The sequence below is a fragment of the Carex rostrata genome, chromosome 10 (genome assembly GCF_964058835.1).
Source record: "Carex rostrata chromosome 10, lpCarRost1.2, whole genome shotgun sequence".
NCBI classification, from domain to species: domain Eukaryota; kingdom Viridiplantae; phylum Streptophyta; class Magnoliopsida; order Poales; family Cyperaceae; genus Carex; species Carex rostrata.
In genome coordinates this window covers 11,787,666-11,802,890 of record NC_135927.1, presented here as the reverse complement: position 1 = coordinate 11,802,890, position 15,225 = coordinate 11,787,666, and the positions used below count along the sequence as shown (strand labels likewise).

Sequence of the window (15,225 nt, the reverse complement as noted above, 5' to 3'; positions counted from 1 at the left end):
AATTTAGAATGGCTTATTGCTTACATTTTTTATCTATAAATAGAGGATTGTAAGATTGTATTCTACACACAAGAAAAGCATATAAATGAAAGATAGCCATCTTATACATTCTCAAGATCTTATTTTTTTTTTAATCTTTATTTTACAATACTAACTTTCAAATTTTATTAGAGGGAGGAGAAAATGGGCCCACCCGGCAAGGTTGCACCTGCATCCACTATGAAAGTATTGCCATAATTTCTTTTATTAGAGGGAGGAGAAAATGGGCACACCCGGCAAGGTTGCACCTGCATCCACTATGAAAGTATTGCCATAATTTCAGGGATGTAGATGCTCTAAACTCTTCCGTAATTATTTCAAAACTCTCCATAAAAATTTATGTTATTCTCTTCTCATTTATTCATAAATTTACAATGCCTTATTGCTTACATTTTTTATCTATAAATAGAGAATTGTAAGATTGTATTCTACACACAATAAAAGCATATAAATGAAAGATACCCATCTTATACATTCTCAAGATCTTATTTATTTTTTTTTATCTTTATTTTACAATACTAACTTTCAAATTTTATTAGAGGGAGGAGTAAATGGGCACACCCGCCAAGGTTACACCCGCATCCACTATGAAAGTATTGCCAGACACATATGATGACGAGTCATCAATCAGGTACCGAATGACGGATGTTATAGCCGGATTGATGGTACCAAACGTCTTTAGAGGTGTTGTTCTGTCACACACACGTTGAAGCCATTCCTTCTCCATGAGACCTGCTGTGATTTCAGATTTGAATATACCGGGCGCAATAGAGTTTGCCCGGATACCAAATTCACCCAGTTCCAAAGCTATCACCTGAAAAAGGTTTAAATCTCATGTTACATTATGATTTAGGAGTCAAAATGTAATAGCTGAAATGCCAGCTGCCTGGTATACTGTCCAAAGGAAAAGCTTAGATTTATTTTTTCCCACCTTTTCTTGTCTTGGTAGAAGGGTGATCGAGTTGACCCTTAAATAAATTTTGGTCAAACTTTTATCATAAAAATGTAATATAACTCACAATCTGGTCTGCACAAATACTGTGTTTTCACTAACATCTGTTGAGAATAACTAGAAAAGTACAACCTTACAGATTCATATCAAGTTTCAGTACTAATTGGTGTTCCCTAAAATTTCATGGACAAAATTGTTATTTCAGAAAAGTTCAAGGTCTAAACTATGAATTTTACAGTTTACAAACTCCCGAGATTTAAACCTTTCTTCTATTTCTTGCAAACATCACGAATATGAATTTTTTTGTAATTACCCAATTATTGTAGTAAGCTTTTGAGTAAGCAAATTATAGAATAACAAAAAAGAATTACCATAGTGAGGGCGGTAATACCGGATTTGGATGCAGCATATGCTGCAGCACCTGGTAGTTGGCCACGATTAACTCCGACAATAGATGAAATGCTAATCACCGCTCCTTTCACTTTAGCATCACGCATGCGTCTACACACGTGTTTTGTGACCAGCCACGTACCAGTCAGGTTTGTGTCCATTAAGCCGTTCCATTTCTCTTCAGGCCAATCCAATACAGAGTACACCTTGCCTGGTCAAAGACAGATGCAAATTAGGTTTAGAAATTACAGTTCTGTTGGTCATTTGGTCTGGTCTGTTACTGTGTTTGTTTGGTTTCTAAATTGAACAGTTGAGGTAAATTGACTAAATTGAGGAAAAACTGCACAGAGGAGAGATCATCGAGTTAAAAGTTAATTGCTTCAATTAACGTCATTTGGGTTCTGAAAGGGATACATTGGCATTAATTAGACTACGACTTCGCACTTGATGTTTAGAGAGGATGCAAGTACAAAAAGGAAAACAACAATGAAATTACAGATAAAATGAAAATGAATAGAAAGTGAAAAAAAAAACATTATTTAAATATATAATTCTCTCCTATTTTCCAAAATGAACAAGAACTTGATGTTTTTCCATTTTTTAGTATGCAGGCAATAAAGCAACAATACATGAATATATACTTATAATGGCACTAAAATTGAAGTTATACTCTTTGAATAATACACTTGAATCATATTTCTTATTTTAAATTAACAATTGTCAACAGGTCATGTTACTAACATGGCAGCACAAGTCACGAGTCAGGTCCATTAGACAAAAATAGACAAGTCAAAGCCAAGACAAGGAAATGATGTAATTTTAGAAAAAAAAATAATGATGTCAATACATATGGCATCAACATGTTGTCATAATCATTTTTTAAGACTAACCTCACATAAGTAAAGGTCAACAAAAACAATTTACATTTTTGTTCCTAGAAACCAAGCAAAAAGGAATTTTGATTTTGACAAAAGCATCTAACTGCCCGTGGTTCCATAACATGAAATTGAATTACAAGAAATGTTCAAATTATAAAATGCTGCCACACGCTATCTGCACAAAGTACATCCTTTTGTGATTAATTTAGAAAAGCTGTTCAAATAATCTTTCTAAAAAAAAAAAAAACAAACAAAGAACTGTTCAAACTATACACATGCATATAAATTTCCCAAAATAGTAACTATTGTCCGGACGTGCTGGTCCATGTTAATTAGTTTGAATTTGAGATACTACAATTTATACTGTTTGTATCTAGGAGTGGCAACGAGCTGCTAAAGAGCAAATTAGATCTCACTCGTAATCAGCTTGTTTATGGATCAAGCTGAGCGATTGAGTTTGAATTTTAGGTTCCGAACTGAAATTGCTGATCAAGACTGACTCATAGCTTGTCCGAGCAAGCCAAACTGACTCGTTATCAGCTTGGCATATTCATAAATTTATATATTTTCTTTCCTGCTATATCTTAAATTTTCATAACACATCTTATCAATTATTGCTAAAACAAAATAATATTTATATAACTATTTATTAAAGAATATTCTTAATTTAACTACAATTAAGCAAATCAACTAATATAAATTGAGTTTACACCTAAATTTGTATATACAAAAATATCAAAATCCTAAATTTATACAAACATATTTACATAATAAATTCATGCATACCAAATTAAACAAATTCATACAAATTAACTTAGTTGCTTATAATTAATTTACACATATTTCATACAAAATTTCCAATCAACTTAAGCACAATCCAAAGTGCAATTAACATAACACTGGCTATAACATTCATAACCCATAATATCCCCAATCTGAAGTGAATGGATCTATATGATTAAACTATTAAACTACATATTAGCTCGTTAATGACCGAGCTGGCTCGTGCGCACGAGCCAGATCAAACTCAAACTTATTAATTATGGCTCGAGTATGTGGCGGGCGAACTAATTTTAACTCGATTCACTAACGAACGAGTTGTTACCGATCGAATCACCGGTGGATACCAAGCGGGCCATGAGTCACGGGCTTTTTTGCCAGCCCTATCTGTACCGGCCGACAAACACTGGTAATGCAATAAAATTAGACAAACAAAAAATTCATTGCGCCAACCTACCCATTCTCTCACATCATAAATTTCTAACTAAATCCATTGAAAAGAAAATGAATGAGCTAAAATAAAAAATAAAAATCAGTCCAAATTAAAGTCCGATCAAACACATGCAACAAAGAAGGACAAAATTGAAGCATTCTCAGATTGTGTTAAAGCAAAACTAATTGAAAAAAAAAAAAAAAAAAAAAAAAAACTGATTACCTCTAATTCCCGCATCATTAACCAGTACATCAATTCTCCCGAACGAATCCCAAGCGCGTTTAATTGCCTCAGCAATGATCCCTTCCTCTTTGGTCACATCCAGCCACACGCCAATCGATCGAACGGGTGAGGTCGTCTGATTGGCGGAATCCCATCCATTGATTTCATCACATAGCTTCTTCAATTGCTTGACCCGTCTAGCGGCCGCCACGACCAAGCAGCCGGCGCGTGCCAAATCAAGGCAAATCTCTTTGCCAATACCTGATGAGGCGCCTGTGACCATCACCACCTTGCCTTCTAGAGACTTCCATGGGGAACACGTGGCGGCGTTTCGGTTACTCGGGCATGCCATTGGAGGGGTAGTAGAGGTATAAGGTTTTACAGTCGAAAGGGGGAGCTGGAGATTTAAACTTCAATACCAGTGCCAATACCAGTGGGGGAATGTTTCTTATATATAGAGTAGAGCTAGTGCCACGTGGGGATGGATTTGCTTTGAGAATCATGCAACATACCAGCTGGTTGGACTGTTCCGCGAAAACAACCGGCTGTTTCCCGTTGCTTCCCGTTGTTCCCACTTCCCACGATCCCCACTCTTGCACGAGGTACTAGAAGGACGGGCCCCGGAGATAAACTTCTCTGGACTCAGACAGTGCAGTCGGCCGGATCCTACGAGTGTGTATCCTCTGAGATATCTCATATTTTGCGTGACCGACGTGTCCGGTGCCTATTCGGGGTGGCGCAGGGGGCCAGTATTATTTGAGCTTTGAGATTTGTGCGGAATGTATTTGAACGGTTGTGATTCTCCAAAAAGTCACGCAAAATATGAGATATCTCAGAGGATGCGAATTCGGAAACTTAACTTTTTGAGATAAGGACCGTCCGATTAGAATCCGAGTTAATAGCTCGAGGTTTCTTTAACATTCGTATCAAAGCAGATCGGACAGTTCGGATCCAAAAATAAAATTTGAGTTGCCTTTGGTGATATGAATTCGGATCAGCTGGGACAGGCTGGGAAGTGCAATTTTGTCAAATGGAGATTTCCTTTGGGGATTTTTTTTTTAATATCTCCATTATTATATTAACTATTAATTACATAGATTTTCGGATTCGTTAATGAATTTGATTAAATGTGAAATTGTAGATTGAATATTAGCCCTTCGATCAAATATTTTAAATCTATGCAACTTTTTTTATGTTGCTTTACATATAGAAGTCTAAATATATTTAGACACGCCACACGTACTCACCAGATGCAAATTGTATTATCTTTCTTATGGGTCCTGAATTCTTTCTATTTTTAAATGTCATTTAAAGAATTTTTGAATTGATTGATAATTGATTGATCATGTCTTCATTTCTTTCTATTTTTAATATTATTTAAGAAATGTTATTTGTCATTTAACATGTCATTTTGTTTCAGTTTTTTTAATTATGAAAATATGTCAAAAGGATAAAAAAAATGGAAATAATTTAATATGTTATATAATATATCATTTAAGCAATATGATTTACATGTAGATGTCAGTTAATATGTCTTTTAAAGAATGTTATTTGTCATTTATCCTAATTTTTTTTTTATAAAATATGTCATTTTATATGATTTTTTTTTCACTTCTAACATGTTCCATTGCAACGCATGGATACGATATCAATATAATATTATTTATAACAGAATATTATTTATGCTAAAAGTTATGACATGATTCATTTTTATAAATGGAGTAACAAGGACGAAACCAACGTGCCAAGTACGGAATTTGAGAATATTTCAACTAAATTCAAAATTTATGATTCGAATATAATTTGATATAATTTGTTATGTTACAACACAAATTAATATTAAATAATATTGATATATTCTTAATAAAGAAAAATATTTGAAATTTTATGAATAATAAAGAATAAATATCGTATTGTTGTACAGTTTGTCAAATTCGTAAACAATTTGAAGAGGTTATTCAGAAAGAATATTTGATATATACAAAATTATTAAAGTATCATCTTTATTATATTGTTTTGAGTAAAAATTAAAAGTCACAAAAGAAAATTTTCCGATCCGAAATTTGAATCTACATCCTTACATACAAAGTATATTATCTTAATTACTACACTAAAAAACTGATTTCTCTTGCCAACACTATTTTTGTTGTTGTTGAGATCAGTCATCACAAATATCTATTTCTCTTTGTCAAGTTGTGGAAATTTTCTACAGATACATCACAAATAACTGTATATACATTCAATGGATTTAGTTACATATTTATGATGTGAGAGAATGGATTGGTTGACGTAATGAATTGTTTGTTTGTCTGATTTTATTACACTGTGAAGGATACCAGTGTTTGTCAGCCGGTACAGACAGACTGACAGAGTATAAGTTATAGGCCTTTCAAATTAATTAACGTGGGCCAGCATGTCAGGACTCAAGAGTGTCGGTTACCACACATTTGACTGTTTTATTTTGCCACAGAGGATTACTATTACTGTTTTGGGAAATCCATGTCGATAGGAATGCGTATCCTCGGGATTAACTCAAAAAGGAATCTTCTGAGATAATCAATTTTAATTTTAATTGTCTGATTTATTTTAAAATTTGTATGTACTAGATCTGTACTAATTTTGAAAGACTCTAGTTTTATAAGCAGCAGTCGGATTGGCTCCGTTTAAAATCAAACGGTCGAGATTGATTAACTTAAAAAATTCCCTTTTGAGTTAATGCAGAGGATACGAATTCGATAGTTCATTAACAGTTCTTCTAATTTGATCACAAAAAGGTTGTTCCTCATGCAGTTAGCGAGTGGCAACATTTTATAATTTAAACAGTTCTTGTAATTCAATGTCATGTTATGGAACCATGAACAGTTGGATACTTTTTATCAAAATAAAAAATCCTTTTTATCAAAATAAAAAATCCTTTTTATCAAAATAAAAAATCCTTTTTGCTGGTTTTCTTTCTAGGAAGCAAAATGTAAATTGGTTTTGTTGAGCTTCACTTATATGAGGTTCCTATTTATTATTTCTTCACCTATTATTCTTCATAACGACAGTCTAAAAAAGGATGATGACAATATGTTAATGACGTATGTACTGACATCATTACTTTTGTATAAAATTTCATGAGCAAAGCTAAAAGCTAAAGTGTGATGTGCTCACCAAGAGAGTTTGATGAACACAAGTCCAAAAGTATATCGAATCGATGTCAAACGCCGAATTTAAACCGTTAAAATCCATATATTTCATGAGTGATGCATATACATGCAAAATTTTAAAAGTTTCGAGATTATTTGCTACATGGTCAAGCGGTCAAAGAAATAATAAAAATTGAATATATAAAACAACTTATAAAATATTTATTTTTTTGACCACTTGACCGTGTAGCAAATAAACTTGAAACTTTCAAAATTTTACACATACGTGCATCACTCATGAAGTACATGGATTTCAACGGTTTGAATTTGACGTTTAAAGTCAATCCGATGAACTTTTGAAGTTGTGCTCACCAAACTCTCTTAATAAGCACATCACACCCTAGCTTTACTCAAATTACATCATAATGCATAGTCTTTCCTTTAACTTGTGTATTCTTTTGGTGAACGGCCGCTGCCTATTGAATCTACTTGTGTCACAGAACTCTAAGATTGTCTAATGCATTTTGAAATTTGTGTGTATGAAAATTAAAGCAGACGCACACAGACTTTTAACGTGGAGCGCACACAACTTAAAGCAAATGGGACAATGTTTGAGCGCACACTTCTTTTGATTAATGGACCTGACTCGTGACTTGTTCTGCCATCTTAGTCACCTAATCAGGTGACCATTGTTATTTTAAAAACAAGAAATTTGGAATAAGTGTTTTATTCACAGCATATTACTTTAATTTTAATGACATTATAAGGATATATTCAATTATTCATGTTCGATTCTTCTGTTATACTGCCTGTTTACTAAAAATGAAAATTTCGAGGGACGACATCAAGTTCTTGTTCATTTTTGAAAAATAGGAGATAATTATATATGTAATGCCAATGTATCCCTTTCAGAACCAAAATGACGTTAATTTAAGCAATTAAGCCTGAATTTGGGCAATTTTTCCTTAATTTAGTCAATTTACCTCAATTGTTCAATTTATAAACCAAATAAGTATAGTAACAGACAAGACCAAATGACGAATAGAACTGTAATCTCCTAACCTAAATTGCATTTGACATCGGTTGTTATAGCGAATGCAAAGATTTCATTAACAAGTATTTCATTTCTATTTAATATAGTACTATTTATTACATAATTTATAGAAATCTCATAATCATTTAGTACTTGAGTTTTTTCTGAAACTTCATCAACCTCTTCTGGATTTTATTGATTTCTTCAGGAGTTTTACCATCAATCTTTTCTAGAATTGAACCAACTGCTTTATTCTACTATTTTCTTTTACGTGGATTTACATCCTTAGAACAAAGTGGTCTTCCACATTTTCTACGCACATTAGATTCATTAGATATTTTTGTAATGTCAATTCGAGCAGGTGCGTTTTTAGCTGGAATATGTGATTTAGTAACTATTCGTATATGTGAATGCATCAGACAATTAATTTGCAATTCTTTACAAATTTATGATTTTTTGAACTTCGAGTTCACATTGACCACTTCAGGGGTTAAGATAAGATAACGATGAATTCCAAGTTATTTGTTTATCCAGATTTTGTTTTTCTTCCCCTAAATTTGAGAATATTGATTCACTAAAATGACAATCAGCAAATCTTGCTATAAAAATATCTCCTGTTAATGGTTGTAAATATTTAATAATAGAAGAAGAGTTAAAAACCAATATAAATTCTCAATCTTCTTTGATGTCCCATTTTTGTGCGCTGTGAAGGAGAAATTAGAACATATACTGCACAACTAAATACCTTTAGATGTGACAAATTTGGTTCTCTTCCGGAGACCAATTATAATGGAGAATATTTATGACCAGCAGTTGGTCTTAATCTAATTAGCGCAGCGACATGTAATATGGCATGTCCCCACACGAAAGACGGTAAACTAGACCTCATGAGTAATGATCTAGCAATTAATTATAATCTTTTAATCAACGATTCTGCCATACCGTTTTGTGTATGAACATGGGCCACTGGATGTTTTACCGTAATTCCAATAAACATGCAATAATCATTAAAAGTTTGAGAAGTCAACTCATTTGCATTATCAAGCCGGATTCTTCTGATTTGATAATCCAAAAAATTAGCTCTTAATTGGATAATTTGTGCTGATAGTCTAGCAAATGCAATATTTCTTGTTGCTAACAAACTCACATGTGACCAGCATATTGATGCATCAATTAACACCATAAAATATCAAAACGGTTCACATGGAGGTGTAATAGGTCCACATATATCTCCTTGAATTCTTTCTAAAAATGAAGGAGCTTCAGGTCCAACTTGATTTGGAGATAGCCTAATAATTAGTTTTCCTAGAGAGCATGCTTGGAATGTCATATATTTTGATAATTGGATCTTCAGGTCCTTTAGGAGATGCCCATTTGTACTTTTAATTATTTTTCTCATCATTATATTTTCTGGATAACTCAATTTATCATGCCATAATATAAATAATTTTGGATCAACTAACTTCTGGTTAGTAACAGCTAACTTCGGATTAGCAACCATATTTGATTCTATTCTACTTATATAAGTACTATATAATTCATATGACATTGCTTGCATCTTTACAATTATGATGATCTTCTGGCCATTCTTAATAGATGTGATATGAAGATACTCGCAATTTTTCTCATTCATAGTTTCAATATAATAACCATTCTTTCGAATATCTTGAAAGCTTAATAGATTTTTTCTGGATCTACTTGAATATAATGCATCATCTATTATTAATTTTGTTCCTTCAGGTAACAAAATACAAGTCCTTCCGGAGCCTTCTATTAAATTACTTGTGCTAGATATAGTGTGAATATTAGTCTCACCAAGATGCAATTGTGAAAAATATTTTTTACTTTTCAATATGGTATTATGCTAGGGTAGTAATCTAGAAGTTAATCATATTTGTTCATGAATTGGATGATTAATATATCATTTTGTTCCATGAGTGTTATTGCATTTATGAATAATTCCGAGTTCATGACTGAAATTGTTAGACTTCATAATATAAATTATAAACACTCTAAATTGTCACTAATCAAGGTAATTAGTAGAAACACTAATTAGCCGCGAGAAGGTTAGTATGTGGATTAAATGATGGTCAAGTTTCACAAACCATAGACATGGAGTTGTCATTTGATCACATAGATACATGATATTTGACTGACCCTAAATGAAACGTTATATGGTATTGTGTTTATGTCATTGTTGTACCCTAAAATGTTGCTAAAATAAAAATAGCAATATTTTAATGCTTGGAAAATACCAAGATACATGAGAGCTCTATAAAATGGATCAAGAGCAATGTATGGAGGTTCATATTGTGATTCCTCATGAGAAACCATGAATTTTGATATATCACATGATTCATAACTCAAAATAGTTGGAGAGTTATCGAATTTTGAAAAATTGAACAAAATCAGAAATGGAGGTGTCCATTATAATTGAAATGGATACATCTATTTGACCATTTAAAAATTGAGAAGAGATACTCACGGCTTTGATTAAAGTCAGAAACAAAATTAATTGATTTTGGGCCTAAATGCCATATGGGCCGAATTCCATTGAATATTAGTTAACAGCTTCAAATGGGAAATACGCAACATTTGTTTCTCATTTACCATGACACGTGGGACCTGCCCGATATCAACCAATCAGCGGCCTGGAGAAATGATGGCGCCTTGCGCATTGAAGCAGATTCAATTTCAGCCATAGCACAAGCACTTGGTCCATCAAACACCATGCTAAAGCTCCCTTCATGGTTCATAGCACCAAGCCCATGCGATTTTAAAGCATCTTCATCTCCAAATGCTCAACGGCATAGTGAAAGAAACAGACAAAATGGAAGGACATAGCTGGCCTGGCCTCTGCGCCTCTTGCCTCCCCACTGCCTTCAAATACAACCGTTGGATGCCCTCAAGGATGGAGATCATGCCAACACATTGAGTCATGCCAAAGATATGGCCAGCTCATCAATCCAGTCCATATTCCCTTTGCACGCCAGCCGTTCGATGAAATGCACGGCCAAGATGAAGCTGCAAAATTCAAATCCAAGCGTTGCCCTAGCCCATAGCCTATATAAGGAGCACCCTGGAACCCAATTCAAGAGAAGCAACATACCCCATAACTCTGTTAGGCTATAGATAATTGTGAAAGCCTCAAAACATAGAAAATTAGCTCATAAGCTCTCTTCCTCCTTTTTGATAGCAAACTCTGTGCTTTTCTGCAAATTAATAGGTATAGATAGCATAGAAGAAGCCTTGATGGCTATATGATGAATTAATTCCCTTGGTGAATAAAGTTTATTTGAAAATTTCTTCATTTTCTTGCATTTCTCTTACTTTTTGTTGTGCATTGCTTTGATCTCTCTATTCTTCGGGATCTGACCCTCAATCTTGCTATTTTGAGGTGTGAAAAAGAGAGCTCTGTGCCATGGCACGGAGCTTGATGATCTAAGCTTCTTTCTTTTTCTTCTTTTCTTCTTTTCTTTCTTTTCTTCTTCTCCTTTGATTTCTTTTCTTCTTCTCCTTTGATCTGACTTGTGCCTTTTTATTTTCTTTCCTTCTCTATTTTTATTGCTGCCTTTCTTCACTACCATTAATGCTTTAGCTCAAACTCATGAGTTCAAGGTATTAAAGCGGTCAAATAAAACTTCTTGTAGCAGATCATGTTATATTGAAGCATAAATGAAAAATAATAATAAGATGAGGCAATAACAGCTATATAGCTGATTTTAGAAGCCAATGAATCTGAAAATATAAACATTTGCATTTTATTTCCCTTTTCTTTTTTTGTTTTTTTTCTGATTTCTTTTCTATCTTTTTGATCTTCTTTAAAACAACCCCTTTAATTCCTGTTTAAATGATGAAAATTATGATAATGTGAGGGTTAAGCCAGCTGGCTTCTCTTACATTGGATTAATAGGAGCCATTTAAATCAAAGGAATTAAAGGATGAAACATATAAAAAAAATATATAAATAAAAAGGTTAAGCCAGCTGGCTTCCTCACTATTCCCTTGATCAAAATAGACCTATGATGTGTATTAGTGAACTTAAGCTCTGATGCGAGGCTAAGGACAAGCCATATGCACCATGTTGCATGAAGCAAAAGAGTAGAAAGCTAACTAAATGCACATATAGTGAGGGATTGAGTTTAAAGATGTGTTTAGACCTTAGCATATACTGAATTAAGTCATTCATATTCTTAAAACTATGATATCCTAATGACAATGTCCAGATCTTTGTGAAAAGCACATGCAAATGTAATTTTCTAAAAGACAGGGACCTTTCTGCAAAAATGAAGACTCTGACAGTCTGTATTCATAGTGATTTCCATTCATTCGGAGCTTTGACTTTGATTTATCCTCTTTGATGTTAATATAATGGTATTGAACCTCTAAAACATGTCATGGACTTAAACTAGGCCTCTTGATATGATTAAAACCTCTTGCACCAGTCTCTAGTACCACACCAAGCACGGGCTCAGCAACAAATCATGTAAATAATCCAACTGGTGCAATGCAATGCATAAAAAACAGTGATATGCACTGTTCTGATAAAACTGATAGTTCTGACAAGTACAAGGACCAAATTACAAAATGGACTTCACCATTGGATAGAGAATTTAAAAACACATGAAATGCACCTAAAGTTTGCCTCATTTGGACATTTCTATACAAAGTTATGGCCTGTCAAAATTCATCTTTTAAAAATATAAAATGCTGAATTTTCTGTCAGATTTACTAGCTATGCCCCTCATGCTATACAAGCCTTTAAAACTGAGAAATAATGCTCAGAAAATTCTGAAATTTGACACATAAGTCCCTTGTACATATATTTTTGAATCTGTGAAATAAAAATCACCTCGCATGTATTAAATTCATGAGAAATCAAATCAAAAAGTCTGAAAATATGCATATGACTTGTTCTGGCCGCATTCCCCATTTGGAACCCTTAAAAGGACCAAAATATAAAATAAATTGTACAGATGGATAGATGATCCCAAGACAATCGAGATGGACCTCAAATTCATATTATTTGGGTTTCATTTCAATTAGTTATGAATTTTGGAAGTCCAGCCTTTGAAATGATAAATGCCAGCAAATACCAGAACCAGTTCTGAATCTGCCCCTATGTTCAACTCCCTGTTTGATACAGCTAGGTAGCTCCAAAGTTCATGAAATTTTACCAGAATATAGAAGATTCTGTCCTGAGAATTTTCATATAAAGAACATAAAATTTGGATCAGCAGAACTCTTGGAATTAAATTCTGAAGTTAGCTACCAGCATGGTAACAACAGCTATTTGCCAGCAAACTTCTCTGTACAGAAATACATGTTTCATATACCTCTGGGTTGAGTTTAATAAAACTGTTTTATGTGCATACAGGTAATGACTCAAGGAAGATCTTCATATAAAGAACATGAAATTTGGTGTAGCCAATTGACGGGAATTAATCTCCCAAGTCCAGCTATCCAGAAAATGCTATTGTCAGAAAAATGGACATTTGACCCCTGACAGCTGCATTGTCATTTTGAGACCCCTAAAAGAGTTGAAATGTCAAATAAATTACATATTCAGAAACTAGACTTCAAGCCCATCAAGATAGACATTAAATTTGAATTAATTGGACTTGTATTCAGTTCTGAATTTAATTTCAAAGTTGATCAGATCAAAAATATAAAAATACAGCAGCTCAAGGACATTTCTACCCCTTCTATTGAAATTAAATCTGAAAAATCTGAAAACAAAGGCTTTCATGCCACCTTTGATCCAAAACCTAATTCAGAGCAAGTTGATCTCTCTCTGATATGATCAGTATGCCTCTAAATGATCCAAACAATCTTTCCGAGTACTTGAATTGACCTTAAATCCTTTGCATCACTCACTGGTATCAAACCGGTACTGAAACTGGTGCAACAGAATCCAAGTCATGCTCAAGTCACCTCCAAACATGGAATTGATGCCTTTAATGTCTTTCAAATCTCCATACGATCTCAAATAGTTGATTCGTTGAAGAAAAACACAATAGAATCAATCAAAATCGACTCAAGCGTTCATTGGTACTGACAGGCACTGTTCAAGCCTAGGTCGCCATCTCCGATAAACTTCAACCGTCAATAATAGGTGCACTGTGATCCCGACAACCAGACGAGGCCAATGATATTCATGGCCGGCGCCACCGTGATCGAAGATGGCCGGAACCTCCCTTTCCTGGCCCTTGTCAGGGATGAACCCTATGACCTATCGGGTTGCACGATTCTTAATGCACCCGATCAAATCCAAAGGCCCAAGTTCAAATCCATTAACCTAACGGCCTACTGACGCATGGGACCTACCTGTCAGTCCGTTTGATTCGTTTAAAGCTCCAGCACCAATCTTGGAGCCCATTTGGCATACATCTAAGCTTCGGCACATTAATTGATGACCCAGCACATTCATTAAGGCCCAAAAGCCCAATCTTAAAGCCCCTTTGATCAAACCATATCCAGTGTTAATCCCAATGCCCAAATGTCAGAAATCCAGACCTCTGGACACATATCAAAGCCCAATGATCTCAATCCAATGGCTTGTACACATCTCAAAGGCCCAAACCCCAAATCTTGATACTCAGCACCAATTTTAAAGTCCACATGTGACCAGACAATTCTCTTTTACACATAAACCCCTCTGCTTATTTAAAATACGCAGAGAAGCCCCTGTAAATTTACACAAAGGCCCCTGTCAGCATAAAACTTTCTCAAACAAGCCCTTAAAGGCCCAATTTGCATTCCAGACCCTGTTAAAAGCTCAAATCATAGCCTCAGGTCCCTGGGAATTTACAAATAAATCCATGGAAATATAAAATCTTTACAAACAAGTCCTTTCAAGTCCTTTCTGACCATAACTTTCTCATATTAAGTCCAAATTGACTCGAATCGGTTCCAAACGAACCCAAATTCAATGCTCTATAATTTTAAATAATAATTGAACATATCCAGGTCCCAGCCATAATCTGAAATGACCAAAATACCCCTCTCGTGACATATCCTTATAAATAAAAATATAAAAAAATGATATTTAAATGCTCCTTTCAAATCAAAAACACATAAATGATATTTCTCATGCACATTCTCATGGAATCCATATTTTCATGCACATATCGTGGTAATTGACCAAAAAGAAATCCAAAGTCAAATGAGAACCAACCACATGACCAAAACAAACAATACATGAGCCCCTTTTAGCCCCATTATTCAGTTCACAACCCATAGGCACAAATCCCGGAATGCATGAGGTATTCAGTCTGACTCGAAAGGTCTTTCTGATGTAATTAACGGCGGGGGCTTGCGCCCGTCGGGAGTAAAACGTCCTCACAATCGAAAATAATAAAACCTCCGAC

At 34.2% G+C, this 15,225-nt stretch overlaps 3 protein-coding genes across 4 annotated transcripts in view; all 3 read right to left on the bottom strand.

Annotated features, from left to right (window-relative positions):
- Positions 1-15,225, bottom strand: part of LOC144560775 (uncharacterized) — a 61,816-nt gene that overhangs the window by 5,291 nt on the left and 41,300 nt on the right. The gene's annotated exons all lie outside the window — the stretch shown is intronic.
- The window catches only part of LOC144560776 (uncharacterized), a 37,586-nt gene that overhangs the window by 5,291 nt on the left and 17,070 nt on the right, over positions 1-15,225 (bottom strand). The window lies entirely within an intron of this gene.
- Positions 575-15,225, bottom strand: part of LOC144560778 (uncharacterized) — a 31,707-nt gene continuing 17,056 nt past the window's right edge. Inside the window, exons 2-4 of the mRNA XM_078310028.1 lie at positions 3,695-4,104; positions 1,363-1,592; positions 575-853 (exon numbers count right to left, since the gene is read on the bottom strand). Coding sequence (XP_078166154.1) covers positions 575-853; positions 1,363-1,592; positions 3,695-4,046 — 861 coding nt within the window. The 5' untranslated portion in view covers positions 4,047-4,104. The remainder of the gene's footprint in view (positions 854-1,362; positions 1,593-3,694; positions 4,105-15,225) is intronic.